Here is a 25,968-nt window from a genome sequence, read left to right as displayed (position 1 = left end):
CAATGCCTCCCCTTGGCCTCTTTAGTCTACTCAAAAGAGCCAAGTGTATTCCCCATCATTACCTCCTTATTTTTCTGCACAAAAACCTTAACCATATTTCCCGATCATTACCTCCTCAGTCTGCTGATGAGAGTTCAGTTCATTCTCCATTGCTTCCTCATTATTCCGCTTACAGGCTGACAGCAGAACCTGGCTTGAGCTGCCCGGGGAATCCTTCTCTTCAGCCAGCTGGCACTCGATGTAGAGAGACCTGTCTATCAGCTCCTTTAGGCTGCCGGCCACCTTCAGGAAGATCCGGCCCATTTTGGTGGTAACAGCTTCTGAGAGTCCTTCCAGAAACCTGGTCCGCAGAATGGCATCAGACCAAGACAAATGTCGGGCCAGCAGCAGGAAGTCAGTGGCATACTGCCTGACTGACTTCTGGCCCTGCTTGGGATGGCAAAGAACAGCACTGAGGATGTCTATCTCAGATAGGGAGTCATATAAGCCCTGCGCTCTGCTCAGGAAAGATTTATTTTCACCTGAGAGAGGGTTTCCTACCTCCATCTGCAAGATGGACCACCGCTCTGCTGCCCCCAGATGAAGAGACACCAGAAATGCCATTTTCTCTGAATCGTCCAAAAATACCTTCATTTGCTTCTCCTCGTCAATCTCCACCTCCTCCTCCACAGGGCATGAACCCCGGGCTGCTTCCTGTTCTTCTAAGAGGTAACAGAGTGCTGGGGTCAGCATGCCAAAGGATGGGACTTCCTTTGGTGGTGGATTCATTGTTTCTGGGGTTGTGGCAGTCACATGTGGTGTGGACTTTGAACCAGAGGCTGTGATGTTGACGTGAGAGGCAGATTTTTCTCCAGAGTGTGTGGCTTTGATTTCTAGAGTGGACATCATTCCAGAAGCTGTGACCGCCATTTGTGGTGTGGACATGGCCCCCGGGCCTGGGGCCCTCATTAGTGGCATGGACACCCCTCCAGAGGTTGCGGCTCTCAGAAGTGGCATGGACATCATTCCAGAAGCTGAGGCTCTCAAAAGTGGTGTGGACATTGCTCCAGAAGCTGAGGCTCTCATTGGCGGTGTGGGCATCCCTCCAGAAGTTGCATATATTGTTTGCGGCAAGGGTGTAGATCCAGAACTCGGGACTCTTGTTTGCAGTGTGGACATTGTTCCAGAGGCCATGCTTTTCATTAGTGGCATGGATGTCTCTCCAGAAGCCATGGGTGACATCAATGGCATGGGCATTGTTCCAGAGGCTGTGGCTCTCATTAATGTCTTGGACATCCCTTCAGAGGCCATAGTTGTCGTTTGTGCAGTTGCTATCTTTCCAGAGGCTGGAGCTCTCATTAACTCTGTGGACTCAGCTTCAGAGGCTGAGGATCTCCTTAGTGGTGTGGACATACCTCCAGAGACTGGAGCCCTTAATAGTGGTGGGGACATCACTCCAGAGGCTGGAGCCCGCAGTGATAGTGTGCACATCTCTCCAGAAGCTGTGGGCATCACTTGTGATGTGGGCGTTGCTCCAGAGGCTGGGGCTCTCATCAGTGGCATAGACACCCCTCCAGAGGCTGTGGCTGTCATTTGAGGCATGGACATCACTCCAGGGGCCATGGATCTCATTAGTGGTGTGGACATCACTCCAGATATTGGAGCCCTCATTTGTGGCATGGACATCATTCCAGAGGCTGTGGCTGTCATTTGTGGAGTAGACATTGCTCCATAAGCTGGGGCTCTCAGAGGTGTGGCTATCTCTCCAGAAGCTGGGGGTCTCGTTAGTGGTGGGGACATCTCTCCAGAGGATGAAGTTCTTGCGAGTAGTGTGGACATGTCTCCAGGGTCTGAGGCTCTCATTCGTGGTGTGGACATTGCCCCAGAGGCTGGGGCTCTCACTTTTGGTGTGGACATCATTTCAGAGGCTAGGGCCTGTATCTGCAGTGGGAACATCCCTCCAGAGGTCACAGATCTCATGAGCACCCTGGACATACCTGGAGAATCTTGAGTGCTCATTGGCTGACTGGGCATCTTTCCAGAGACTGTGGCTCTCATTACTGCTGTGGGCATTGTTCCAGGGCCTGGAGCTCTCATGAGAGGTGTGGACATAGTTCCAGAGGCTGTGGCTGTCATTTGTGGTATGGACATGTCTCCAGAGGCTGGGGCCCTCATTAGTGGTGTGGACATCCCTGCAGAGGCAGCGTCTGTCATCTGCTGCATGGACATGGCTCCAGAAGTTGTGTCTCCCATTAGCATTGCGGATATCTCTCCAGAAGCTGCGGTTGTCATTTGCTGCCCGAATGTTGCTCCTGAGGTTTTGGATGTCGTTAGTGGCTTGGACAATGCTCCTGAGGCCATAGCTCTCATTCGTGGCACGGACATCATTCCCGAGGCTGTGTCTCTCATTAACGGTGTGGACATTGCTCCAGATGCTTTGGCTGTCAGCAGTGGGGTGGATATTGCTCCAGAGGCTGAGGCTTTCATTTGTGGTACAGCCATCACTCCTGAGGCTGTGGCTCTCCTTTGTGACATGGACATTGCTCCAGAGACAGGGGCTCTTGTTTGCAGTGTGGACATTGACCCAGAGGCTGGGGCTGTCAGTTGTAGCATACATTTTGTTTCAGAGGCTGGAGCTGTAATTGTCTGTGTGGACATTGCTCCAGAAGCTGGGGCTCTCCTTAGCGACGTGGACCTCATTCCAGAAGCTGGGGCTCTTGTTCGCAGTGTGGACATTGCCCCATTGGCTGTGGCTTTGGTAAAGCCTGTGGATGTTGCTCCAGAAGTTCTGGCCATTGTTAACTGTGTGGACATCACTCTAGAGGCTGTGGTTGACATTTGCTCCATGGACATTGCTCCAGAGGTTGTGACTGTCATCAGTGGAGTGGACAATGCTCCAGAATCTGGGACTGTCTTTAGCAATGTAGACATATTTCCAGAGCCTGAGGTTCTCATTCGTGGTGTGGACATTGCTCCAGGGTCTGAGGCTCTCACTGGTGGTGTAGACATTGTCACAGAAGCTGCTGTTCTCATCAGTGGAGTAGATGTAATTTGAGAGTCTAGATTTTGTGTTAATTGTGGGGGCATCACCCCAGAGCCATGGGCTGGCATCAGCTGGGTGGGCATCACTCCAGAGGTTAGGGCCGACATTAGCAGTGGGGACGGTGCTTCAGCATCTGGGGCTGGCTTTGGCAATGTGGACATTTCTCCAGCATCTGGGACTGACAGGAGCAGTGTGGACATTGCTCCAGAGCCTGGAGCTGACACTCTCGGTGAAGACACTACTTTAGAGTCTGGGCCTGACATTAGCTGGGTGGACATTTCTCCAGAGTCTTGGGTGTTTGTTGGCTGGGTTGACGTTGCTCCAGAAGCCAGGGCTGACATTATTAGTGAGGATATCGCCTCAGAGTCTGTGCCTGACATTAGCAGTGAAGATATCTCTCCGGAGGCCAGTGCAGTCATTAGCACTTTGGACATTGCTTCAGTGTCTTCATCGGTAATTTGCAATGGTGACATTGCTTCAGAGCCTGGAGCTGGCACTGGCTGTGTGGACATCACTCCAGGGTTTACATCTGGCATTAGGAGTGGGGATATCTCTCCAAGATCTGGGGCTAGCATCAACGGTGTGGACATGTCTTCAGAGGATGAAGTGATTATAGGTGAAGACATCGCTCCAGAGGATGGAGCCGGCATTGCCAATGGTGATATCTCTGCAGAATCTGGTCCTGCCATTAGTGCTGTGGACACTGTTCCAAAGTCAGGGATTGTCATCAGTCCTGGGGACATTAATCCATAGTCTGAAGTGGACAGCAATGGGGACAACGTTCCAGAATCTGAGGCTGGCATTAGCAATGGGGACAATGCCCCAGAGTCTGAGGTCGGCATTAGCAATGGAGACAATCCTTCCGAATCTGAAGCTGGCATTAGCAATGGGGACAGTGCCCCAGCGTCTGAGGCTGGCATTAGCAGTGGGGACAGTGCTCCAGAGTTTGATGCTCCCATTAGAGGTGTGGACATGGTGTCAAAGGCTGGGGATGTCATCAGCTGTGTCGACATCCCTCCAGGGTCTGACGCTGAAGTTGAGACTATAGGCTGTACACAAGACTGCAGAATTTGAGCCTCTGCTCTTGACTCTATCATTGGTCCAGAGATGGTCGTCCCCCTGTTTTGGGGGACGACATTTTCCTCCTTCGGCATAGTGTTGAATCGCAGTGAATGTAAGGGTATTGATGTATCTGCCATGGCCAGAGGATAGTGTGGAGAGGATGATCTCAGGGGTCCTGCTGAAGCCCAAGTGGCAAGAAAAATCTGTAAACAGGAAACAAGTTTAGCAGTCAAAAGCCAAGATCAAGATGACTGGGAAATAGACAAATGATTCATGATGGAGACCTTTGTTATGTGTTGGCAGCTATGTGGCATCAGAGAGGGGCCTATCAGGTTAAAGAAGCTGTGCAACAAATTGGAATCTGAAGAAAATATTCCTTCTGCCTCTATCCTTTTCAGACCAACCTACTCAGTCCCACAGCACAGGCTCTGTTTATAAATGCTATAAATGGCAACACCCTCAGCAGCCAGGAGCCTGGGCAGTTCTCGATGAAATGAAGCAGTAGCACCACCTTGTGGAAAACTGTGAGCAGTGCAGGTTCCTGGGTTATGTCCTATCCCACTACAGCACTCACAAACCAGCCAAGGTACTGGCAGGCCTAGATGAGAAAGTCCTTTGCCCCAGGATAATCATTAGTTCCTAGGGCTCACTGAGTACTGCCAGTGGTTTAGTCCCCATTTTACTACTCTGATGGCCTTGAATATCTTCCTCAGGAATAGGAAGGCATTTATCTGATCAATGAACTGAAAATCCTGTTTATTATCATTATTATTATTAATAATAATAACAGCCACTACTACTACCATTTATTGCTCGGTGTGTTTCAGGCACTATAACTTTAGGCAACTGTACACAATTTAAACCATGTATAATGTACGGGGATTTGCAAGCATCATTCCATTTGAATCTTACATTACCCCGCATGATAGACAGTATTGTCACAGTCATGTGTCACTTAACAATGGGGATATGTTCTGAGAAATGCGTCATTAGGCGATTTCCCGGTTGTGTGAACATCACAGAGTGCACTTACACAAACATAGATGGTATAGCCTACTACACACCTAGGCTCTATGGTACTGATCTTATGAGACCACCGTCATACATGCTGTCTGTCGTTGATCGAAAAATCATTCTGTGGCGCATGACTGTATTCTCGTTTTACCAGCTTTCTCAGATTAGCCAAGGTTGGGCTAAAATAAGGTCACTGTGATGGTTAAAACTGTATGTCTTTGATTATCACCCCTTCCTCTGGGTTGCCTAGCCTTTGGCATCCTTATGGCTGCATTCAATTATCTCTCTGACATCTTAGACGATGGCTCAATTGAAGCCCAGTTTATAGCATGTACATGTCTCTGATGACATGCGGGTGGGAAATTCCAGAGCCCCACCTCTCCAGCCCACCTCCATAAGCAGCCCCAGAAGGGGCTTCTTGACACATGGCTTGGAAACCAACACACACATTACACAATGTTGACACATCCCCACAGCTTGCCTATGCCAAAAATGGAACACTTGCTCATTTGGGACAACGTCACAAAAGTCATCAATCTCAGGGTATTGTGCTTCCATAATAATAATGAGAATACTAGCAACAAAAATAGCAACAGTGAACATTTCTTGAGCATGCACTGACTAGCAAGCACTCCGCTAGGCACTTGACATGCATCATCTCACTTGGTCCCCACAGGAACACTGAGAGATTTTGGTAGTACTCTATCTTCATCTTACAAACAAGGAAACTGAGGCCCAGAAAAGCTTCATAATTTGGCTGTAGACACATACATTCCTAGGTCCATCCAACTCCAGAGCCCCCTACTCTTCACCACTGTGCTACCATGATCCACCTTGTCTGCCCTCCCTCCCTCTTACTCAGTCACATCACCAAGACACACCCCCCCATCCCCAGCCTGGACAATCCTGAGACGGGGTGTAGCAAAAGAAATACTGGCCTCCTGCTGGCACCTTGGTTACTTGAATAATTGGCACAATGGGCAAGATGAGGCTAAAGAGCAGTCATAGACATCCACCTTGCATCTTCAGAAAAATCCCTGAACATGCCACAGTTTCCCACCAGGCAAACCCAGAAAGATCTTACCTTGCCAGTTAGGGAGAAGCGAGAGTGTCCTTTGCGCCCCTAGCTCTTTTAGTCTGGCCAATTTACTTCTTCCTCATGCCCAGCCAGTTCATTAAAGTAAGACCCAATACCAGCAGCTGTTCTCTGCAATCTCCCTTAGCTATCCCCTGCCACGCCCCCCTCCTGCCCGCCAGCCAGCCAGCCAGCCTGCCTGCCCGCCCACCCGCCCCACTGCTCCTGACTTGCTAGTGCTTGCTCTGTTTCTCTGGTCCCAGATTCCTGCCTCTATATAGGCTCTGACATTTGCCTCTGGCCGCCTTTCACTTGACAGCCCTCCAGAAGCTCCTCTTTAGCACTTGGCCTATGCAACTCCACCCCTCTTCCTCCTCACCCCCAAGAGTTGCACCAGCCCACTATGCCCACCTCTGGCTGTCCCAAAGAAAACAGGAGATTCATGCAATTAAAGAGATGAGACTGAAAATGTCCTGGCTCAGGAAATAAAACATACCCTCTGTGGCTAAGCAGACACAGGAGTCCTGGGAGCCAGGAACTGCAACCTGTGTGACAATGGAAGCACAGGCAGGGGTTAGAGGTAAGGGACCCGGGGCTGGAGGCTGAGTGAAGTGGTGTCAGAAGAGTTCAAAGAGGTTCAAGCGCTGGGGATCCAAGGTTTGGGAGGATGGGCCATGGGGGCTTAGTAGAGCCCTGCGATGGTGATAATAAAAAAGCCAATTTGCCCCAGTGTCAGAGACACGGAAGGAAATCAGGCAATCAGTGTCCCTGCCACAGGGCTAGGATTTGACAGCGAGTCTCCAGGGCGTTCAGACAGCTGGCAAGAAAAGCACGCCAGTCTGAGCATACCAGGTGAGGGCTTGCTCAGAGAAGCAGGGCTTCAGCCTGCTTTCTAGAACTGGGGCACAAGGTCAGAATAGAACTAGCAGAAGGGTTTACCAGAGTGCTCGAATCTTCGGAATCAATATCCCTTATAGCCCAGAGTACGGGCAGAATTGGTCCCTGAGCTCTGGAAAGGGCAAAGTCTTCAGGTGAAGTTCAAGTAGCCCAGGTATAGGGACTCCGAGTCTGGGGGTTGCAGGGAGGCGTTCAGGTCGTTATAAACCTTCCCACGCTCCTAGTTAGCAGCCGGCAATATCTGGGCACTCGGACTAAGCACTGGACTTGTATTATATCCTTCGGCCCTCATGGCAACACCTGCAAGGTAGGCATTGACACCATTCTTTCTCATCTTACACATGGGGAAATGGGCTCGGAGAAGTTGTGACCAAGGTCACAGAGCTAGCAAATGGCAAAGCCCAGATTCGAGTCCAGGTCAGTCTGATTCCAAAATCATTTCCTCTCTTTGTAATCAGACAAGTGGTTAGAAACACTCCAAAGGCGCTACTTACTGCCACCTTCCTCCTCCCACCTCCATTAATGGCTGAATCATTGGAGTCATAAGAACAATAATAATAGTAATAATAATAATAGTACCAATTGACTTTGATTGAACTCTTCCCATATGCCAAGAACTGTGCTGAGGGCTTTACAAGCATTCTCTCATTTGATCCTAACAGACACCCTGTGAGCTACGTCCTTTTAACTCCCAGTTTACAAATAAGGAAACTGAGCTTCAGCGAGGTGAACTGACATGACCAAAAGCACACAGCTCTGTTTGCCTCCAGACTCACTATAGTATACCACTCAAAAAGAAAAATTCCAGTTGCTGTCTCCTCTCCCCTGAACCAAAACATACTCACAGGAAACCCAACAATAACACCAACAATTATTATTATTACACCCAATAATAAAAGCTGACATTTACTGTGCCAGGCACTGTGCTAAGCATTTTATGCACATGATCTCATTTGGTACTCCCAACAACCCAGTGATGTAGGTGCTATTATCATATTCATTTAGGGATGAGGAACCAGAGGCACAGAGAGGTTTACTAGCTTTCCCAAGATCACACAGCTAGAAAGCACTATTGTTTATGATAATAAAAATTTGGAAGTCACCTAAATGCCAATGTTAGAACACAATTCATTTAATGATTTAAACAAATCATGGTACATCTGTAGTAGCCATTGAAAAGGATGATCTGATTCTTATAAAATAATGATGTATATTTTTGCATAGAAAAAATAAAGCCTAGAGGGACATAGACCAGAATGTTAACAGTGACCATATCTGAGTGGTGAGATTAAAGGGGATTTTTACTTTTTTCTTATCTGTATTTTCTCATTTGTCCATAAGGGACCCATATTATTTGTACTAGAAGAAAAAAAGTTATTTTTCTTCTTTTCAAAGATGTGTTTCCCTAGGGTTCTATATCTCACCCTCTCCACTCCTCTTCCTACATGCTATCTCCAAGGATCCCTAACACCCTCAACCAAGCAACCTCCCTCCCCTAACAAGCTTACTGCTCACACCACTCGGATCCTTGGTCAGTAGTGACCTCTGAAAAATGTCTCTGATGGCTTGCTTTTACTTTGGTGTTGTATTTTGTTTTGATTTTAAAAAGGATTTCTTATTTTTCTAACTTGTGTTTATATTTAATAATTACACAAGTAATCTAGGAATATAGTCACAGGATAAAAACTTGAAATCCTACATACAGATAAAGCTAGTCCTAAGCTTTCCCCACCCCCCGTATCTCCTCAAGTCCCATTCCTCTGTCTGTGCGCAGTTGGGTGTGTCTCCCTCCAAACTTTTTCTAGCTGCAATGGCATTCAGAGTTCACATCATGCAATTGCTTACAAAACCCAGCATGTGCAAAGAGCTACAGTTAGAAACCATTCTGGCGCTGGCCACTCCGGGATTCTAAGTTTTGGTCCATTGTGACCATGTGTCATCAGTCTGCTTCTAAGGAGGCTACTGAGAGAGTTGTTGCATGCTCACAAACTTCTGTTTTATTAATGCCAATGTCCCTACAAACACAGAGACGGCAGGTCTTCTAAGGAAGGAAAGCCCAGAAATTGCTACTTAGCATCTCTCAGGTCCCTCACGTCCTGCCCAGTCTGCACTGATCAATCTGGCTCGGAGGTGTCCTGCTCCTGCCGCCGCACCAAAGGTAATTGAGTTTAGGGGAGCGCATGGCTAGCCGCTCAGGGAAATAAGAATAAACAAGAGATGGTTCAATATGTCAACAAATAGCTTTCCAGTTCTTGAAAATAAACCTTGCCCTAGATTCTCAACAATATCCTCTCCCCCAGCCAGAGCAAACAGGCATCCAGATAACTGAAAAGAGACAACCTCAGGATAGAGAAATACCTGGTCTACTTTAGGCTCCTCTGCCTTCCCTGATCAATCAGGGGGAGAAACCCTCTCACTCCCTTGCTCCCCACCAGCCCTGACACTGAAAATGCCCACCCCACTCTTTATAAATAGAGGGAACAAAATAGCCAGCATTTACTGAGCGCTCATTCTGCCAGGCACTGTGCTAAGCACTTTACATACATTACATTATTTATTGCACAATAAACAAATAAAGTGGGGTTTTGACTCCCATTTTATAAATCAGCTAAAGAACTAGGGTAGAGAGAAAATAAAATCAAGCAACTTACCTTGGCTCTCCCAGCTGAGAGGGAGTGAAGCTGAGCTTGTCACTCGGGTCTGTCTGACTCAGCTGGTGCTCTTAACTCACGGGAGAGTCACACACTGTCTTCAAGTCTCTGAAGGGCTGTCATATGGAAGAGAGGGTAGGTGTGTTCTGGGTAGCTCCAAAGAGAAGGATTTGACTGTTAGTTGGGAATTACGCTTTCATTGGATGTGCTGCAAATTCCCCAAACAACATGTATATGCATGTCCAACTCTATAGGGAAAAGAACATCACAAGAAGTGCAAACGGAACTGCCTTGCATTAGGTGCCGTCCTGGAGGATCTGTGGAATCGGAGAGAACAGGAGGGATACCGAAGGACTGCAAATGGGCAGCGTCCCAATTTTCTAAAAGAAGGAAACTACAGACCAGTATACTGTAAACTCCAGAGCTGGAAGCTTGATGTCAATCCTCAGAGAGATTCTGCCGTGGATTATGAAGCAGGTAATTTATAAGCACTTAGGACGTAATTGGTGATACGAGGTACCTAGAGCTACTAGCAGAACTGTACAAATTAGACCATGTTCTCTGACTGGCAGCTATCGCAAAGGGAAAAACAGGGGACTGACATTGTGGTTACCAGATTTTTATTTTTCCAAGTAAAAGCATTAAGAAACCAGACAAAACCACCCCAAATTATCATTTCATAAAAAGAAAGGGCTTTCTTTAAACACCAAAAGAGAAGGAAACAATCTCAGAGTAAAGGACAGTCCTTTAAATGAAATAGATTTCGCTTTCCAAAACATTGACTACATAGTCCACCGGCTTTCTCATTGTGCTGTGGACTGCTCCAATTTTCCTGGAGGATGGGCACTTGTCCAAGGACCCGCTTTAGAGAATCACTTAGAGTTAAAATATCAATACAGACACGATCAGATACCTGTAAGACAGGAAGTCTTTCTGGCCAGAAAAGGGAAGAACAGAGTTTGACTTTAACCTAAGTGAGGACATTAACATGGATAAAAAAAAGTGTCCACAGGAAAGGAGCGTGAGAGAAATCAAACTTGCCAAGTGCGAATTCAAGCCCTGCTGAGGCGGGACTTGGCCAATGCATTTGGCCCGTGCCACCCATTGGACTACATGGCCCTCTTGTAGGAATATGTGCCTGATGCCATTAAGCATTTGTACCAAAAACCTGTTTCTGACTTGAAGTTCTCCAAGCAACCTTCAGACTATTACTTGTCTCCCCAGGGAGAGCTCCTAAAGGCAGATGAATTCAAAACTGGCTCAACCCCATTGCCAGAGTGGGGTTCTATAATGACCTAGACGGAGGTTGCCAGCCTTGATCCTGTCCTGTATAATATTTTTATGAACGGTATAAATAAGAGCACGGATGGAATTCTTACACAACTATTCTGGGGCGGAGACAAACCTCTATGATGAGCCTAGGAAGTCGGTTTACATTTTAAAATCCTGTGGTTTACAGTCTATCTCTCTGCATTTGGTAATTTTCTCTCCTGTTCTTTGCTGCCAATGCACTAAGTTCCTGCAATTTGTGCTCCTCGTGGAAAATACTTACTGAACATATGCTAGCTCTGAGCTCTGCACCCTGAAGAGCAGATAAGGTCTTCTATATAAACTGCTGAGCATGCGTCTCAATCCCGTCATCTCCCCTCAGATAACTGGTGTCAGTGTATAGACTTCCTGGATCAGAAAAGAGGACAAGCTGAAGTCCTCTTATTTGTAGAATTGGCCCCATTTCCAAAAGAGTTCAAATTGGCGTTTGACCACCTCTGTTGACGTTGACCTTGTTTCTGAAGGTGAAGGCAATGCAGTGATACAGTCCATGCCATACTCTCTCAAACTGCATTTCTCTAAGTGTAGTGGGGAACCTCTCCATCAGGCGCCCCCTGGGAGGACTGTTAAAATGCAGGTGCAGATTTGGGGAGGGGGCTCCACTTTCACAGTGTCAGATTCAATAGGTCTGGAGGGAGGCCGAGATATCTGCGTTCTGACCCAAGTGATTCTGAAACACCCCAGAATTCAAGAACCACTGGCTCAGGGATTTGTACGCCCTGATTTTAACATCAAACAAGTCCGGGTTCCAGCCCCAGCACTTCGAGTTACTTCACCTCAGTTTCCTCGTCTGTGAAAGAGGGATAATAACAGTACCTACCTCACAAGCACTTGGAATATTTTAAACAGAAAACATGGGTAAAGTGTCTGGCACCTAGTTGAAGCTTGGTAACCTCTCCTGGTCCTGCTTAATCGTGGGCCCTGCTGCCTGCCTTCTCAGTGTTCAGCTTCTGCCCCTGTCGCCACATGCTCACTCTTTCTAGGGCTGGGATTCAAACTTCCCAAGCGAGAGACTCTCATTGGTCCAAATTTAGTCACCACTGTGCTTTTTGGGCAGAGTTCTCATCCCGGGTTCCCTCATAGGCTGCTTGCCAGCCTATAGACTGACTACTCTTGGACCAGATGCCCTCTCCTGGCTCAATTGGCTATTGCCAGGGAGAAACAGGGTCACGTGGTACCAAACATAGCCACCTATTCATAAGAAACTGCTACTTCCCTCAGCTAGGGTCTGTGATGGAAACTGCTTAGAAGGGGCCCGTGGGTGTGGCAGGAATTCTGAGGCTTAGCCCATCCAGTACACCTAGGCTTCTCATTTATCCAGCCTGCCAAAGGAATGAAGTGTTCAAGTTCACTGAAGTCTCTATTTAATTCCGACTTTTCATCTCCATCAGGCCAGGAACACCAGTTTTCAAAAAACGAGACCACAGTCAAGGAAAAAAAAAAAACCTTAACCCTCAAATGAGACCGCCTGTTTCTAGAACACGTTTTGAGGTTTTCAAAGCACTTTTGCATCTATTTCCTCTGCAGAGCTTGCAAACTGGCAGCCACAGGCTGGATCCAGACTGCAGACGGATTTTATTTGACCCATACAATGTTTTTAACATTTTAAAAATTAGTTGCCAACATTAAAAAGTCAGGAGATTTCACATAAAAAGCTGGATTTCTGGACTCTCTGGGAAAAACAGAAAGACTTGGATCCTTGTTCTGACATGGCAACAATGAGCTGGAGCTGAGTAAGCTGCTTCCCGTAGATGGGGCATTGGCTCGCCAGGTTGCTTCAGTACCTACCGGCCACCTTTCTTTTTTCACAGTGACTTGCTTGGCCCCTGTAGGCATTTGAAGCCTTATTTAAACTCCATGGAGGGGGCCGGCCCAGTGGCGCAGCAGTTAAGTGCGCACGTTTCGCTTTGGCGGCCCGGGGTTCTCAGGTTCAGATCCTGGGTGCGAACATGGCACCGCTTGGCAAGCCATGCTGCGGTAGGCATCCCACATATAAAGTAGAGGAAGATGGGCACGGATGTCAGCTCAGGGCCAGTCTTCCTCAGCAAAAAGAGGGGGATTGGCAGCCGTTAGCTCAGGGCTAATCTTCCTCAAAAGAAATTTAGAAATATAGACTCCATGGAGTAGGTAGAGAAGATTGTTAAGAGCACAGATTCTGAAGCTGAACTCTCTTGGTTAGAATCCCAGCTCTACCTCTTATGTCTTTGGGAACCTGGGCAAGTGATTTAACCTCTCTGAGCCTCAGTTTCTTCATCTGGAAAATGGGAATGATAATAATAATGCCTACCTCATAGGGTTTATTGGTCCAACTGAATAAGTTAAGGCATATAAAGTACTTAGAATAACGCCCCGCACACAGCAAGCACTAAATAAGTGTTAGCTTCTTTCATTGTTCACAATTCCCTAGCTGCTTTGTTGATATCCAAAAGATTCTGAAAACTGAAATTTTGTGGCAAGCTCATCTGGTAGCATAATTGGGCCTGAATTGGTATGAAGCTATTCATTTATTCCATTTAGAAATATTAATGTGGGGGCTGGCCTGGTGGTGCAGCGGTTAAGTTCAATGTTCTGCTTCGGCAGCCCGGGGTTCGCTGGTTCGGATCCTGGGTGCCGACATGGCACCACTTGGCATGCCATGCTGTGGTAGGCATCCCACATATAAAGCAGAGGAAGATGTGCACGGATGCTAGCCCAGGGCCAGGCTTCCTCAGCAAAAAAGAGGAGGATTGGCAGCAGATGTTATAATGCTCAGGTCTAATCTTCCTCAAAAAAAAAAATATTAATGTGTATGATCACACGATGCTGCCCCAGATCCCATAAGGGGTGTTATATAATATATGTTATATGTACCATATTGCTTTTCTAAAATCCAAAAATTCTGAACTTCAAAATATATCTAGCTCCAATGATTTCAGATAAAGGATTGTGGCCCATATTATTATTAGTTTGTATACCCACTTGACAGATGGAAATACTGAGCTCTTGAGCACTAAGCAACTGGCCAAAAGTTCTGCATCTTGGAAGCAGAAATAATAATAAGCAGGAATAGTACTGTGGTATGCGTTGGGCTCACAAGAGGCATGCTGATGCAGGACTCTAGTGGCTACCAGTCAGAGTCCCCTAAAGAACTGAAGAATGCCACCATTTACGGAGAGTGACAAGCCTTTCCCTCAGTAGCAATCTTGTGACTTTGCATTAATCTTCACTAAACACCATTGGGTTAGGATTAGGATGGGGATTATTGTCTTCATTTTACAGAGGAGGAAACTGAGGTCCAGAGAGGGGAAGTGTCTTGCCCCAAATCACACAGCAAAAGACAAGCTGAGCTGGAACAAGAAACCAAATTCTGTACTTTTTCTTCTTAAACCCCAAGGCCAGTCCAACAAGGACATATGCTGAGCTTTCTACATACTGACCCCCATTCTCTGCAGACAATCCTAAAATTTTCAACATACCTGACAAAAGGAGAGTGTCCCAAGATCTCAGCAAATACAAAAGTGAGAGCCCATGCCTGGGTGGACCTCATCCTCCCCAGTACCATAAGCAGCAGTAGACACCATGCAGTCAGAAGCCAGGGAGGGGAGATTTCTCAAATCCCAAGAAAATCACCGAGACCCTACTGTTTGCTCTTCTCTCTTTATTTTTAAGAAGCTGACATTTACTTATGCCAAAGGCCAAAAGAAATGAAAAATCTACTGGAAAGGGAATTTCATCAGTTATGAAGCAATATCTTAAAGAAACCTTTGCACAGTATCCGCTCCCTTGTTTGAAATGCAGAAAATAGAGCACTGCTATTTCATATTGTTAGCGCAACCGAGACCTGGGAATGAAAACACCATCCCTAGGATCTTGCCAGCTTCCTGCCTCAGCACAGGGGAGCTTTCCGACACCACCACCAACTTAAGCAAGTTGGAAAAGAGAAGGGAGCCTGTGCCCCAGGTGACCTCATGTCTCTCCTAAGCTCATGGCTTGAGTTCCTCCTACCAACAAATCCGCACTTTGATCACACACCCACAGCGACCCAGATCTTTGAATTCAGCAATTCTTTCTCAGGTTTCAGCGAGGCATTGGCAGCCTGAGCTATTTTGGGACACTTTCTCTGCTGTGGATGCCACTTTCGGAATACGCCAGGAACATGCTAAGGACCTGGAGCTCTCCGTCCTGGACCCGTTTTCGGGATTGCTTGCTCTCTCTCTTTCTCTGGGCTGATCGTTTGGAGGACACACATTCTTGCCAACCTAATCCCAGGAGCCTGACTACCTGGCCGGGCCACAGGCTCCAAGAGGCAGTGTGGCTGCCAGCACCCTCCCGGTAAGGGACATGGAGGCACCAGGCAGCCTGGAAGGAGAGATGTCCTAGGGGGTGGTCTGAGTTTGGATGCGGACTGAAAAGACAAAGGGAGGGGGTGATCAGATTTTCCAAACATCTTAGTCTTACGATCATCACTTCCTAATCTGACGCGACTGACTCGGCAGGCATTCTGGAGCCTGCGGTCTCCATTTTCCTGTCCTAAAATCCTCTGCACCTGTAAGTACCAGGGCTCATTGCTGCTCGTGCTGTCTTTTGGGGAGGGGGAGGGGAGGGCCAGGCCTGGGGAAGGTCATCAGTATCTGAGTCAGGTATGGGCAGGACCATGGTGTTGGAAGAATTCCTGACACCCCCACCCCACCCCCAAACTGCTTCTTAGTTTGGAAAATGAAAACGCCTGTTTGTTCCTTCCCAAGCCCCCAGCATACCAGAAACTCCACCTGTCCTTCGGGGTCTTCTGTTCATCAGTGCTGTGCACACCTGATTTCTCATGTTGGACTTAATGGGAGAAGCATACCCTCAGCATTTGAATTTCTTAAACGCAACCACAGCTACTATTGTGGGCATAGCCCCTGCTGGCTTCTTCATCTTTTATGCAGCAATTTGCTGAAACAGTGAAAGATGTTGTAAGCAGAAGGGTATAAATGAGAATCTAGAAACTCTTCCATGCTAAAAAGGAAGAGCAGTGTGGTTTGGGTTGATTCTCAACGCAGTTAGAAATGCTGCCACAACGGGGAAGCTCCATGCTCTGCGGAGAGATGGCCCCTTCCGATGCCTTCCTATTTTAATGGGAGCAGAAGCCCAAATAGCTACAGGCTCCCCAGGAAAGGAGCTTTTCTGATGCTTTTATTTACCACTTTCCTGAGAGACTGGACACTGTCTCTGGGTGCCTATCAGTTCCTGAAGCAGCTCCAATGGCTGCTCCAAAGGGGACATTTTGCCCTGCTTTTGGGGACTGCTGGAGTTCCCTCAAAATAGCCCAGGACGACAGAGCCAGGCCCTGCTACCTACCCTCCTCCCTCAACACTGAGACCCAATCACCCTTAGGGTACAGAGTTTCCTTGGAGGCCAGGGTGAGGAATGTCTCCGATAGCAAGTCATTTGGAAAACCTGCCAGCCCCTATACTAAAAACAGCGTTTAACTGGGCATTCGTAATGACTTCCTCAGCCATGAATAAAAACAGGACAAGGCCAGCAGGTCTTGCCCTTCTATTTCCACACAGCACCATAGAAAGAATAATGTCTTAAGCAGGGAAAAAGCATAAGATGTTCATTAGGCCAAGGCTGGCTACCTTCAGTTTCTCAGATTGCAGAAATAAGTGGCTTCGTATTTGTATTCTACTAAGAGTGCCAGGTCCGAGGAGGCTTGGAGGAGAACAGTGTTAGTGCCAGTGCTGGAAAAGTCAAAAGAAGAAATCCACCTTGTGTCTGGTGGAGACTGGAGTAGTCCTCAGGCTACAGAAAGAAACTAGTCTCAGGAGGAGTTTGGCTTTGCTTTGACTACTCCCTGTTCGTGTGGTCTTTGGTAAATCATGAAGTTTCTCAGCCCTCCTCCTTCTGAAGAGCTCTGAGGAAACGATGCGTGGATCACAGAAGTTCATTGTCCAAAGACTTTTTTGTCAAAGCCTTGAGTGTTGGGTGAGGGGAGGGAGATTGTCCTACGTGATGGATTCTGATTATAACCAAAATAATCCAGGTTCTGGCTTGGCAGTAGCCTGAGTTTTGTGTCTCCCTTGTGGCATGCCAGGAGTATTAAGAACTTTCCCTTGCCCTTCCAAATCTCTCTCCCTATCCACTCCCAAGGGCTTGAAAATTCTTAAGTACATAATTCCTTTGACTCAGGGCTTTGGCATCAGTTAATATGTCAACCTCTTGGGAGGGTCGACCTGTTAAGCTTCATCTGGATGCATCCCATCCTGCCAGCAGATTCTGATAGAGGGGAGAGGAGAGAGGAGGAACATGAGATCATTGTAGGTATGAAGGTGAGCCACAAAGCAGGAGTCTGGAAACAGGACCCGGGTCAAGGCCAAAAGTACCAAGGAGCTCCATCAGTAGGAAGGGAGGGTTCCATTCTTGCTAAAATGGAATACAAGGCAACTTACCGAGGCAGAGACTCAGGATTTGGAATAAAACAAAGACCCAGTTAATGAAATGGGTACAAGGAGGAGGAAGTATCCCACCTATTAGAGTGGGACAGGTGACATGGAGTTCCCTGCACGGGCACCCTCAATCTGTTACCTGAGCCACCGAACTAGGGCTCTCAAAAACATTAAGAGGCCTCACTGCAAAGAATCTAACAGATCGAGTACTCTGTCACCCCTCAACCGTGGCATTACTCCAGCCCAAGAGAGTAGGTTAAAGGAGGGGAGTACACAGCAGCTTAGACATTGAGACCCTGCTCTCACCCTTTCCTTCCTCTAGGACCAGCATCAGCAATGAAGTCATACCCGAGAGGATTCATGATAGACACAGTGATTTATCTTGTTCACAAGAGCTGTAAGGTGCAAAGAGGGGTTGTCTATGCAGAAGCACAGGCCAAGGGTGAGGCATCCCCACACCTTACAGCTCTTTTCCAGGGCCCAGTGGACAGGGTTTTGGAGGAAGACTACCTGGGTTTAAATCCTGGCTCTGCCACTCGCTAGCTGTGTGTGGCCTTGGACAAGTCACATAACCTATCTGAGCCTCATCTGTAAAATGGGCACAATAATAGTAGAGTCTATCAGATAGTGTTGTGAAGATTAAATGAGATGACGCACATAAGGCTCAGCAGGGTGCCTAGTACAAAGTAAGTGCTTAACAAAAATCAGCAATGATTAAGATTTCCAGCTCTCTGCTGTATGCATCATCATTTGAGAATGGGTTATAGCTGCACATGGTCCTGCTCAGTGCAGGTGTAACACCATCAGGGTTTCAGGGGCTCCCCATCTCCTTCATTTAAAGTAGCCCTCTTCTCCTTTTCCTCCAGCCTCCCTAGATAAGAGTGTCCCCAGACCTTCCCACTCACTAGTTCTGCATCCACTCCAATCCCCAGCTGATGAAATAGACGGATTCACTGCTATGGAGTCATGAAACCTTTTCATCGGCTTTCCCCAACCACAGACTGAGCTCCGCTACCCGTTCCCTAGTGGTGAGATGGAACCACTCCTGGGAGGGCGGGGTCCAGAAGGGTGCAGCTCCCGAAGCACTAACAAAAGGAAAGGAGTCTCACCTAAAACTGTGTGTCTCTGGATGCTGTAAAGCTCACAGCAGCCGTGGCGTCAACACCTAGTCATGCCCACTCCCACTGTGGCTCCCTGACCCTGTGGCTCCTGGCCCACTGTTGCTCTCCTCCTCTAACAGCCCCCCTCTCTCCCTCCCTCGGGACACTCCCTTGTCTGGGCCCCAGGGTGCTGCGGCTTCAAGAGGCTTTCCTTTGCTTCCTTTCTCTTCTTCCTCCCCGCCCTCTCCTGAGGATACAGAATTCACTCTTTTTCAAGGGGTGTGGTGGCAGAAAGGAGCTCTGTTGTCTGTGCAGGCATGCCCTCAGCGTGCTCTCTGCATTCTAGCCCTCCCTAATTCTCTTCTTGGCAGGGGGGAGGGGGAGGAAGCAACCCTGGGCACGCTTATGGTACCTCTAGAATCAGAAGACAAACCTACATCTTCTCAAAGACTAAGCAAGAGTGGTTCTTAAAATTTTTAGTACGGCAGTTTGCTAAAATGCATATTCCAGGTACTATCTCCATATAGATACAGAGTCTCTGGGTTTGGGGTTCATCTCTGGAATCTACATGTTTAAAAAGCTCTCCTTGGGCCACACCTTAAGAAAAAGTGTGCTCCATCTCGCAGAATAGAGGCAGGAGGTGGAAAGGAAAATCACAAGGCTCTGATTCCTATAACTAGCCCCAGTCTTACATCCTGACTCTCTCCCGGATTCCTTCTGAGTCCTGACATTTTCTTATCCAGGCAGCAGTTCCCAGGCTGCTTCACAAAGACCCTCAGCAATTTTAAACATCTGGACTGCAGACCTAAATCAGTGATGCTACCAGTCTGAGGTGCAAAATGAACAGAGTCCATATCTAGAGGCATTCTGAGCTCACTGGGGTTACAGAAGACCTCAGTGGTCAATAGCATGCTGAAGCCACACCGGTAGGCTTTGACTGTCAGCCCAGGCCTCTTATAAGCTGTGTGACCTTGAGAACTTAATCTTTCTGTGATTTGTTTCTTCATCTGTAAAATGGGGATAGTAATAACACCTACCTTATAGTGTTGTTCATGTGGAATTATGAGTTATTTCATATAGCATGTTTAGAACTATGCCTGGCCTACATTAAGCACTCAGCAAACATTATCTGTTACTTCTGTTACTATAAATATTATTATATATATAAACAGGCTCTATAATATTCATGAGGAATAAATGAGTTCATGTGCATAAAGTGTTCATAACCGTTATTGATGTGGTCCCAGGGATTTAACAGAGAAATCAGTAGACATCCTCAGGGTTTCAGGAGAGACAAAGACCACCTTGGATAAATAGATCTGGGGGAGGAGTTCGTCAAGGGTCATTCAGAGTGTCAGAAAGAAGATGGCAGTTTAGGGTCTCTTACATTCAGAGTGTAACGAAAGCTCTCATGCCTAACTTGTTGCTATAGATTTACGGGATTATGGGATTTGGTTATGGGACCTGCTGGGTCTAATTAAAGTTTTAGGACTCCTAGGAGACCGGCTGTGGTTCGCACAGACTGGATCTTTACAAATGCTCTTGCTGAGTGTACTCCCAGCTCCGTGGCACTGAAGACTCAGTTGCTTGCACTGAATGCTCCAGAGGTCACTGCATAGCTTTGGTATTTGTCCTTTCTGTCCCAGGTCCTCAGTCATAAATGTATTGAATTTCATTAGAAGACACTCCCTCGCTAAAGAACTCAAAAGCTGAAGTGATTGTCCTTCCCTGGTTTGTGGCCCCCGTGTGACATGAGTTCTGCACACAGAGCAGCTCCCTTTCCTGACTGGGGTGCAGCCGTGGAAAGGGGGCACTGGTCCTGAGTGGAAGGGACAAGGTTTCTGGGAGGGGCTAGAAGAAGGCCATCTTCTCACCCAGGCTGGTGTCCCCCTCAACCTCGCCCCTTTCATGCTGGGGCTCACCTGGCTCTGTTCCCAGCCCTTGCCTTGGAGGAGTAAATGGGAGAAGAGACACTCAGTCAGGTCCCACAGGGTCACCTAATACCACTCGGACCCTGGTGGCTTCTCAGCCCTCATCTCTCACCCTGCTTCCTGCTGGACATGTCCACCTGGAAGTCCCATCGGCATCCCAAACCCAACACGTCCAAGCCAAACTTGTCACCTGTCTCTACTTATCCCCCTGCCAACTAATAGTCTTGTGTTCCTGATCTCAGTTAACAGTATCACCTAGCTGGAACGTCAGGGTCATTGTCACCTTTTCCCTCTCCTTGACCCTCCATGACACCCAGCGCTGTGGTTTCTACCTGTTGACATGTCCCCAGAATGATCGCCTCCTCTCTGCTCTCACTGCCGTAGTCCTGATCCAGAGCACTTGCCACTTCTTGCCAGAACCCTTGAGATGGCCTCTCAGTCAGTCTACCTGCCTTTAGTCTCTGTCCCCTCCAGTCCTTCCCCACCCTCATGCCCTAAGAATTGTCTTATCAGTCTGTCGCTCCTCTGCCTTAACAGAAACCTCCCATGGCTCCCTATTGCTTCAGAACAAAGTACAAAACTCTCAGCTTGGCCAACAGAGTCTTGAATCAGCTGATCCCAACCTCCTTTTCCACTCTCCTTCCACTGCTGCCAATTGCACATCCCACTGCCGATTGTTCCACTCTCCAGAACACGCACTTTCATGCAAATACTGTCCCTTCTGCCTGGAATGTCCTTCCCCTCCTTCCACTGCTCCTCTTGGCAAAACCTTCCATCCCTCAGGATCCAGCTCCAACACCCTTCAGCTGTGAAACCTGCCTTAACTTCCCCAGGTACCAGGCCATTCACCTTCAGTGCCCCCAGACTCAGTTATGTTCCTCAACTACAGCACCCACTGGACCATGAGTATTTATGTCTGCCTGGGTCCCTCCCAGTAGATGGGGAGGTCCCCTAAGGTTGCCTGGGACCATATTGGGTTCTCCTTTGTTCTCAGTAACCTCCAGGCTTGGACACAATAAGCTATTGGTTTCCTCATTTGTAAATTGGGGATGAAAATAGTAGTTCCTACCTCCTGGAATTAGAAGGATTAAATGAGATATGAATATAATATTCGTGCAGATAATGATAATGAAGATGGTGATGATAAGAAGAAAGAATAGTTAGCATCCATTTGGTGCTAAGTGCCAGACACTGTCCTAAGCTCTTTACATGGATGAGAGTCAGCTAAACAGATGAGTTAATCAATGGAAAGTGACCGTGTATGTATGTGTTGTGTGTGTGTATGTGTGTATATATATTATAAACATCATATAGATGGCATATGTATAATATATATACTCCACACTGTGTCTGGCTTTTAGTGGAAATTCTAGTTTTTCCTTTATTCCTCCATCTTTCTGTCCTTCATCATTAGCCCTCACTACCCATCACCCACAAAGGGCTGGGGTAGGAGAGAGGTGAATGCAGAAGGGGTCTCTGTGTCATTGTCCCTGGTCACAGAGCAGTTATTGGAAGAGAGCGAAGCTCTTGCAGTTGCCTTTGGACTTGGTGTCTAAGCTTTGTCTCCCTATTCAAGTTGTCATTTCTTTGACGGCAAGGGCTATGCTGTAGCCCTGTTTGTGGCCTCCATAAGCACCAGCATGATGGTGGGCCCTCAATAAGCTCTTTTAGGCTGGGCTTGGCTTCAGAAGTCCTAGTTTTCAGTGATTGCTGAGGCAAGTCTTGGAGCCATGGCTGACAGGTTCTCATGAGCACAGAGAGAGCAGCAGCTGGAGCCACCCGGCAGCAGCCCTTCTGGCAGCGCCCTGCTGGGGATGGGGCCCCAGGCCGGGAGACCGAGGACCTGCATCCAGGACACAGCTCTGCCACCGACTGGCCAGGTGACCCTGTGTAAATCTCTCTGTTTGCCTGGACCTCAAGGTCCTCACCTGTAAAATTCTGCCCCTCAGGGCTGTCTAAGGATGCGTGGCATGACAGCTGTGAAAGTTCTTTGCCAAAAGGCTGTGCAGAAGTGAGGTGTTGCTAATTTCAAGTTCTGGGGCTCCACTCAGTAGGAAACATTCAGGAAGTGGGGGTAGAGGGAGCGAGCAGGAGCTTGTGTACCCAGGACACATGGGGGCCTGTATTTGTTATCCTCCTGCTTAGCAGTATTAGTGATTCAAGCTGGTGCTGCCTGTGGAACACTCTGTCCTTCGGGATCCTCAGGGACAGGAGAGGTTGCAGAGCAGTGAGGCTGAAGCCAGAACACAATACAGTGAGAAATAGAGTGATAGCGATGAGGCGCCACGCACACAGGTTCATACGTATGCATTCACACTCCTGACGGCCCCCAACGCTGCCGCACAACAGCAGCTGGAGCTAATTACAGACAGACAGTTCCTTCTCCAGCTCTTTTTCTTGAAACCGTCAACCCACCCCCAGCCCACCCCCCGCCACCCCTGGGGATTGCCTGGGCTCTCGGAAGGGGTGTTGCTGGCGCCACAGTTAAGTACCTAAAAAGAACGTGGGGGGGCTGGGTACAGGGGTGTAGGAAGCTACCATGTGGCTCCCCATCTTGAGAGGGTGGGTAGCGAGGAGGGGATAAGTTGGATAGAGCTGGCTGGGATACAGATGCAGCTTTGTGTTAACAGATGTGCTCTCCTGGCAAGAGAGCCCAGGCACTCAGCCCCTCCCTTCTCCTTCATCTGAATCCACCCAGGGATCCCCTCTTAACCCTTCTCCCTCTTAAATCCCCAACTTCCTCTTCAAACTCTGTCTGGCATAAAGCTCCATAAATGTTGAATGAATGGATGGATGAATGAATACATGAACCTTCCTCAAACCAATACCACTCCCAAGCTCTGTTCCCACCTCACAGACCATAGTAACTCCGTAAGCTCTTTCCTCTGCTTTTCTTTCCATATTCTCCCTTTGGGTAGTTGCAACCTCACCTATATGCTCCTAACTCCCATGTCTCTCTTTCCAGCCCAGCCCTTGCCATCTGCCTGAATGTTCCTCATGCTCCTCAATCCCAGTATGCCCCACATTAAATTCTTCAGCAGTGGCCTCCCCAGGGTTTTTCTAGCAGTGAGTCCTGGGTCTGTCCAGGGGGTTGGGGAGGGAACGACTTGCGGTGTGGCCCCTAGCAGGAGAGGGGCAATGAACCCATTTTAGCACAGTCCCTGGGGCACACTCCTGATCCCAGGGCCTCTCTTCACACCAGAATACCAAAGTCCTTCCCTTCACCCTCTTAATCGTCACCCCCAAGAAAAGCCAAATTGGGAAACTTGGTGGCTAATTGCCCAATCTCGGCTCCTAAGATTGGAACCAAGCAAGTTGTTTCAGCAAAGAGAAGTCCTTGAAAAGGAACCAATGTGTGCTGGGGAGTATTTCTTCTCCAACGCTCTCCTTCCTAACCCCACTCTCATTGCTTTGCAATCCTAGTACCCCCGAGCCTGCCATTCCTCACCCAGTAGACACACATATACACACACTCACGCGTGCGCGCACACACATACACACAGCCCTCCCCTCACTCCCCAGCTCCATTCCTCTGCATTCTGGAGCCCTGTCCCCAGGCTCACTGCAAAACCCCCAGGTAAATATTGAACCAAGATTGGTGGAAACTGGGGATTTCATTCCATCAGAGCAGCCCTGGAGGGAAGACCCAGAATGTTTACTGAGAGTCCACACTCAAATTCTTTCCCGGCCTTGGCAAGGATAAAAGCAAATAAAGCCCCCCTTTCCTCCAGGCCCCCCTAGACTTGGAGCGAAGCCAAAGGAATGGGTTACAGACACAGTGGCCTTTGGTTCCTGACAGCCTCAGGGCCTGTGAAGGCAGAACCCATGCTTCTTCCTTCCTATTCCCCAGGGGTCCTGAGTACCACATACCAGGACAAATGCAAGGTGTGATTATCCCCAACCGTGTTATGGCCACCTCTAGGCATTTTCAGGTTTTAAGGCAAGGTGAAAGCTTTATCACCAATTTCAGTCTGACACACAAAGTGTGAAATAATTTATTTAAAGCACTCGTGTGTTTAATTTCAAAACATTCATTTCTTCATTCAGCAAATATATATTAAAAATTTCAAAGAGCTATAATCCATGGTTCCTGCCTTCAAACTGCTTCTATTCTAGTTGGCGGGGAAAAAGCCCTGCATACAATGGTTAACTGACAGTAAAAAGCCATGCCAAGTACCTTCCCATGCCTGGTGTGGCCCGTGTGGCTCTTGCAGTCCCTTTAGCAGTACTGAAATTTCCCACTCTATTGCTGCTGTCACTACTATTGCTCTCTTCTCCAATATAGGATGGTGGCTAGATGTGTCTCTAGGGTGCCTGGGTTCATATCTGAGTTCTGCCATTCACTAGCTGTTTGACCTTTGCCAAGTTACTCAGCTTGTCCGAGCCTGGTGCCTCCTCTGTAAAATGAGGATGATAATAGTACCTACTTCACAAAGTCATGGTGAGAATTAAAGGAGTTAATACCTAGCACATAATAAGTGCTCAATAAATGTTAGTAATTACTGTGTTCCTGATGCACCTACTGTCCTTTGTTCCCATCAGAGGTTAGGATTCTTATTGTGCTCCCAAAAGGAGTTCGTAGATGCCTATTCATTCATCCATTCAATCAACGAGTACATGTTGAGCGACTACAAGTCCCTGAGCTAAGCCCAGGTCATAGAGACAAATAAGACACGGCTCCTGCCTTTGGGACTAAACAATTCACTCACAGTAGTCCTGGGTTAATAGTGCCCTGAAACACTTGGAAGAAGCAAACACAAATCCTCCCTGGAGAAACGCACCCTCCATCCTGTTTTCAGCAGATTATCACGGATAAAGTCTGACTGAACATGAACGCATAATCCAAAATTACAAAGTGCACAATGAAGCCAGAAACAACAAAAACAGAATTCGATCCTCAAAGATTCAGATATTACAGTGATGCGATATAAAATCTAAAAAAGTTTTATATATATGAAAAAACAGAACAAGATTTTGAAAACATTAGCAAAGAACAAGATACTGGCAGAAAATAATCAGAGAAAGTATCATCTTTGTATAGATGGCAAAGCGAGGGCTCAGAGAAGGAAGTGACTCTATCCATGTTACCCAGCTAACAACGAGGGACTCAAGTCAGGTTCTTGGTGTCTAGTTTTCTTCTGGCAGACTCAAATACCAGGGCTGTAGCATTTTTTCCCTAAGTCAGTCAATGAATGAGATGAGTACAAAGCACTGTGACTGTAAGAACTACAAAGATGAACACAATAGAATCGTTGCCCTCAATTAGCTTAAAATTCAGTAGAGAGATACGACCACACACATATAAAAATAATCATTGATAGGGGCTGGCCCCGTGGCCGAGCGGTTAAGTTCGCGCGCTCCGCTGCAGGCGGCCCAGTGTTTCGTTAGTTCGAATCCTGGGCGCGGACATGGCACTGCTCATCAGACCACGCTGAGGCAGCGTCCCACGTGCCACAACTAGAAGGACCCACAACAAAGAA

The 25,968-nt window shown here is 47.7% G+C and overlaps 1 protein-coding gene and 1 long non-coding RNA gene across 5 annotated transcripts in view; one reads left to right on the top strand and one right to left on the bottom strand.

Annotated features, from left to right (window-relative positions):
* RTL9 (retrotransposon Gag like 9) overlaps positions 1 to 25,968 on the bottom strand; it is a 79,157-nt gene that overhangs the window by 1,550 nt on the left and 51,639 nt on the right. For 2 of the 4 annotated variants that reach the window (XM_070256892.1, XM_070256890.1), the window contains exons 2-3: positions 9,722 to 9,875; positions 112 to 4,287 (exon numbers count right to left, since the gene is read on the bottom strand). In XM_070256892.1, the coding sequence (XP_070112993.1) occupies positions 112 to 4,221 (4,110 nt within the window). In that variant the 5' untranslated portion in view covers positions 4,222 to 4,287; positions 9,722 to 9,875. The remainder of the gene's footprint in view (positions 1 to 111; positions 4,288 to 9,721; positions 9,876 to 25,968) is intronic. The other 2 variants (XM_070256893.1, XM_070256891.1) reach the window with 2 other exon arrangements.
* The window catches only part of LOC138921740 (uncharacterized), a 76,741-nt gene continuing 65,971 nt past the window's right edge, over positions 15,199 to 25,968 (top strand). The window contains exon 1 of the long non-coding RNA XR_011434589.1: positions 15,199 to 15,577. This is a non-coding gene — a long non-coding RNA (uncharacterized lncRNA). The remainder of the gene's footprint in view (positions 15,578 to 25,968) is intronic.

Source organism: Equus caballus, chromosome X (genome assembly GCF_041296265.1).
Source record: "Equus caballus isolate H_3958 breed thoroughbred chromosome X, TB-T2T, whole genome shotgun sequence".
Lineage (NCBI taxonomy): Eukaryota > Metazoa > Chordata > Mammalia > Perissodactyla > Equidae > Equus > Equus caballus.
Note: the sequence above shows the minus strand (reverse complement) of the source record. Positions and strands in the feature narration are given on the sequence as shown.